The 5108-nt window shown below is 29.0% G+C and overlaps 1 protein-coding gene across 1 annotated transcript; it reads right to left on the bottom strand.

Moving 5' to 3' along the window:
- Positions 1 to 1683: 1683 nt before the first annotated feature.
- On the bottom strand, positions 1684 to 2361 carry LOC119685943. Its single transcript, XM_038100357.1, has 2 exons — positions 2070 to 2361; positions 1684 to 2016 (listed from the first exon to the last, which is right to left on the bottom strand). Exons 1-2 carry the CDS (start codon positions 2325 to 2327, stop codon positions 1954 to 1956), a joined length of 321 nt encoding a protein of 106 aa, XP_037956285.1. The 5' UTR covers positions 2328 to 2361; the 3' UTR covers positions 1684 to 1953.
- Positions 2362 to 5108: the final 2747 nt, after the last annotated feature.

Raw genomic sequence — 5108 nt, 5'->3', positions numbered from 1 at the left:
TATATGGGTATGAATGTAAGCATGCATATGTATGAATGTGTGTAAGTTAGTAAACTTCTGTAGCTCATAAATTTTATTTAAATTTTTGCAAATTATATAATCCTTTTTGGTATTATTTGCTCGCAGGCTGTGTGCTGCAGCTTTAATTTTGCGGATTAAATATTAGTTAATTTATTTGCAATTTAGCCATGGCACTGCTGTTTTTCCTACGGGTGATTGATTATTTAAGCAAATACGTTTGAAATGGAACTGAAATTAGAGCAAATAAACCGTGATAAAATATTATAGCAGGCTTGCATATAACGTTTTTACTATCCATTTCTTTTTCAATTTAAATTATTTAAATATTTCATTAAAGTTTAACATAACGTCATTAGCGGTTTATCAAACAAATTGATTAATAACGATAATAATGTAAATTTAGAGGCTGATTTGTTTTATGATAAAACTATTTCATTGTTACATTACAGTGTAATGTTTGTAATAATAAAGACGGTCTGAGAATCTTGACTGAAAGGGGAATGAAAATATAGCCTATCGCACTTTAGGTAATGTGAGTATAATTGAGGATTTTCTGGAGAAATATAGATTGCCAACCCTAGTGGATCCTTGGATCACAGGACGATTGAATGAACGGGATCAATGAACGAGGAATAGGAAAAAGTATGACAACCTTGATATAATCCGTTTAAAGATTCAATTATGGTGTGCCGTCTATTCAAGCAAACTTCTACAAGAGAGTCAAGAGGATTAAAGAACTTGTTATAAAAGTTTTATTATACGTGGATTGTTATCTATATATAATATACAATATTCGTCAAAGTACCTCAAAGAAAATTAGATTCAACCATTCTAACGCAATCGATTGAAGTTATAACTAAAGTTGTAAATTTTTTTAAATGAATAACTGCAGACACAAGCGGGTGTTTGATTTGAAGAAAGAGCCTAAGTCATCTGTATATCTATATATATCATCATCTATATATATTCACGAAATTGAAATACTAAACCTCTCATATTTATTTCACCCACTGATTACTAGAATGCGATTTCAGCAGGAAGACTTTCACAATCTGGTGGCTGAATTTTTTTAACTCGGTTCTAACAGCTAGTTTTAGTAAGTTCAAGTGTAATATAGTGACTTTTGATGCTTTCCACATATCACATTCAAAAACACAAAAAACAAAAATAAACTCTTAAATTTACAAAATCGTAGTCCGTAGACAATTGAGTATCCCGGAAGGTAATATCATAACCACAAAATGAGAAATATTATGAGAAATATTATCAGATATTATTTATTGGTATGTAGTTTGTACGATGGTGCAGATTCTTATTAAAATTTCTATCTTATCCTATTGAAATAATTAGCTATCTTCAACTTCAGAACTATTACTAAAAATATTTCGCTACATACATTTGCTTATATATATACTTGCTATATAATAAATATGATACATACTTGCTATATAATAAATATGCTATATATGGTATATACTTGACACTATAATTCAAAATATTTGGGCAACCAAACTAAAATTGACTTTTCCAGTTATTTTAAATTTTTTTTTCATTTTTCAGTTCAAACAGTTAGATAAGATAAAAATTTTGAAGACCGAATTATATTTCTTTTGGTGTCGTTCTATATAGTCAAAATAAATGCAAAATTAATAAAGTAGAAAATTTATGGTGAATGTATATATATTTTAACTTATTGAATGTTGTAGCCAAAACTTTATATCCAAAGGGTTGTATTTAATCGTCATTCTGTGTCAATTATATTTTGCATGTCGTTTTATCTGCATGCATCTTTAGTACCATATGCAATTTCTTCATCAATTTAAAGTAGTCCGGATATGCATTGAAGCCACTCTAACAGAAATAAAAATAGATTCTATCTAATCTAACCTTTAATCCGGAATTCTCTGTTAACATTGATCATATTCATACTCGCTAGTCCGGCTCACTCATATCAGTATATGAAATTTCGTTTTGACATAAATGGGTATCGAGTGCCTTGAAAAAAATTTTTAAACAAATTTGCCCAATCATAAACATTTTTTTCTTACATTTGTTGAGTCAACTTCTTCAATGGACATTAATGAACCTTGAACCGGAGATGACGGTTCCTCAGTATCGTCATTAAAATATTTTGCTATACCGGGGCTTATAGCTAATTGAGGAGGGGAATTTGTACTTCTTCTCTCCCAAAACTTTATAAGATTAGCTACAAGCCCCTTAGGTATTTCATTAGCCGTTATTTGTTCAGGGTTCGAAGAAAATTGCTGTAGAGCCGTATGGTTTTTGAGATTAAACAGACGCTTCATATTCAGAAATTTTGAATTTTGAATTTTGAATTTTTAAAACTGAAATTTTGAAACTATTTGTAAAAAATATATTTTAATCTAATGAACTAATATTTTACATATAGCTGGTTAATAATTTTAAAACTTTCTGGCCCACTGTGCTTATTATTTTTTTTTAAATAAAAAATTGATTCAATTATTATCGATAATATATTATCGAAAATTTAGAGACTCTAAATAAGCTGTTTTCAGAGCGAATTTAATCAGAGCGAATTTAAGATTTAGAAATTATTTACAAAAAAATTTAATTTAAAGGGAAAATAAGAATAAAAAACGTCGTCTGCTAGTGCGGCCCCTTAATGATGCAAAGAGGTTATAGTCAAGTGGCGTCAGATCTAAAGAGTACGACGGGTATGGGAGGATGTTCTATACAAGCGATTTAAAAATAACTTTTACTAGTCTTGTTATGTGAAACGTCGTATTCTCGTGTCACAAAATTACTTTGCCTTGTCCTTTGAGTACTCCGGTCGTCTTTTTATCAATACGTAATATAAATTAATCATTTTTTGGCGAAAGCATTGTGCATTAACCCGGTTTCGTTGGGATTCAATAGTTCATAATACACAATACCGCTATCTATGATTACATTATGTTTCACAAAAGAGATGTTTATCTTTAATAGGAAATATAGCTTAATAGCTTCTAAAGTAATTGGGATTTCAAAAAGCACTATGTAATTTTCTAAACACCACCAGTTGGTTGTTTGGTTAGTTGCAGTGGTAGACCAAAAGATAACATTTATGTAACTCAATTAGCGAATTTTCGCCGTTTTGCTACATAATTCCTCTGAAGAACCCTAGTATAAAAGAGTAAAGACTAAATCTATCACGCCGAATTTAGATAATTTAATAGATTTTTCGACTTTACCGATGAATATTCTGATAAACTATCAAAGAAGTATCTTGCTAAAAACCTATGCTATATCTTCTGGATGCCAAAAACAGGCATTTTTTCCTGCGGATTTCCACAACTTCTGCAGTGAGGATTATAAGGAATGTGTGTGGGTTCCTATACACCAATGACCAGAAAGAACTACAGTTTCACCAGTAGTTCATATAATAATTTTTAAAGCATACTAATAACTTTAGTTCCAAGATTTTCACAACCATTTAAATTTATATAAAATTATAATGCTCATATTGTATTAAATATCCTAATTTAAAAAAAAAATAATTTCCCTTAAGAAAGGCGAGATTTGATATGTTCGACAACTAACCATAAAATTTTAAGATGTCTTCAGTCACTTCGTATGCACTTTAACACCCATTTATCCTCTCTATCAGAACTGATAGAATCAAAGATTAAATAAAATAAAATTGCATTTATCACAACATTTTTATGGCAAATTGGAAAAAGGATTTTTTCGAAATCCTACGCTTAAAGTGGAAAACATGAAATACAATTAATCTTAAGAATTTTTGTGTGCCAACCAAAACTCATTTCATATATGAAAATGGATTAGATTTGCCAAAAAATAAAGATTTTTTCCAATATTGAAGTTTATGATGGCTAAGAAAAAAATATCAAAAAATATGTTGTTGTTGTTATTTTTGTAAGAAGAATAAACAGAGGCACATTTGTGCGGAAGAAAAGAGAAAAACAAACAGGCACTCGAAAAATTCCCGAAATAATACGGTTACGCCCGCCCGTCCGCCTAACACTGTTGTCTCAACACACCAACTAATGGTGAAATGCTACGAAGTAGCGCTTTTCCTGCTTCATATAAGTGGATCAGCACGTAATGTATTGCTCTTGTTGTTGTTGTTGTTGTTGTTGTTGTTGTTGTGTTTTAATGCTTTTAAGCATGTTTTTGTTTGAGATTATATTTTTTAAATATGTTTTGTTTTTTTGTTGTTTTCTTGGTCTTGGCACTCTTCTTCTTTTTCATTTTCTGTTTCGTTTTCTTATTGTTTTGGTAAATATTTTCTTTCAAGGCAAAATTTATGTAATATTTTTATTTACCAAAAAGATTATCCTTTACGTATAAATTGCCTTACAATGTCTACTTTTCATTTGTATTCCTTTTATGTATGTTTGATTGGTTGTTCATTTTTTGTGCACACATATGGACTTGTGTTATATGCTATTTGTTAACAACAGCACCAACAAAAATTACTTATGTCAGTGAAAAATATTTACAAAAACAAAAACAAAACCAAAAATCAAAACAAGGCAATCTTGAAGGTTCTGTGTTTACTTACCAGTGAGTCTCAAGGATTTTTCATGTATATTTTTTGAACTTTATTATCCTTTTATTTATTTACATTTTGATTTTTACTTTTTCTCTGTTATTCTAACTTCAACTGAAGTTTATTTGAAGTTTTTACAGATAGTTATCGCAAAGTAAACACATTAAATTTAACATTAATATTAAAAGGATTAAGGAAGAAGTCCTTAAATTACAAAATGTTCTTTAAATTTACTATATTCATTTTAGAAATCAATATAAGATTTAAAATATGTTATGAAATTTTAAAGTTTCAATTTCCAATATTTCAAAGTTTGTTTGACTTCTTCCTTAGAGGGGAGTATTAATATTCAATTATTTAATATTTAATTCAACACATTTGATTTATGAATTTGAAATGCTTGGTTGGTTGGTTGTAGTTCTGAAGATAATTTTACACTGATCACAATTTTTTGCCGTTTGCCCACCACTTTTATCACAAGAAACATTAAAATACATTAAGACACTAACTAAGTTCATTTCGTCAAATTTAGATAATTGAATATATTATTCAT

The sequence above is a fragment of the Teleopsis dalmanni genome, chromosome 2, assembly GCF_002237135.1.
Source record: "Teleopsis dalmanni isolate 2A chromosome 2, ASM223713v2, whole genome shotgun sequence".
In the NCBI taxonomy this organism is placed as follows: Eukaryota; Metazoa; Arthropoda; class Insecta; order Diptera; family Diopsidae; genus Teleopsis; species Teleopsis dalmanni.
The sequence above is the reverse complement of the archived record's forward strand: the minus strand, read 5'-3'. Positions and strand labels throughout refer to the sequence as shown.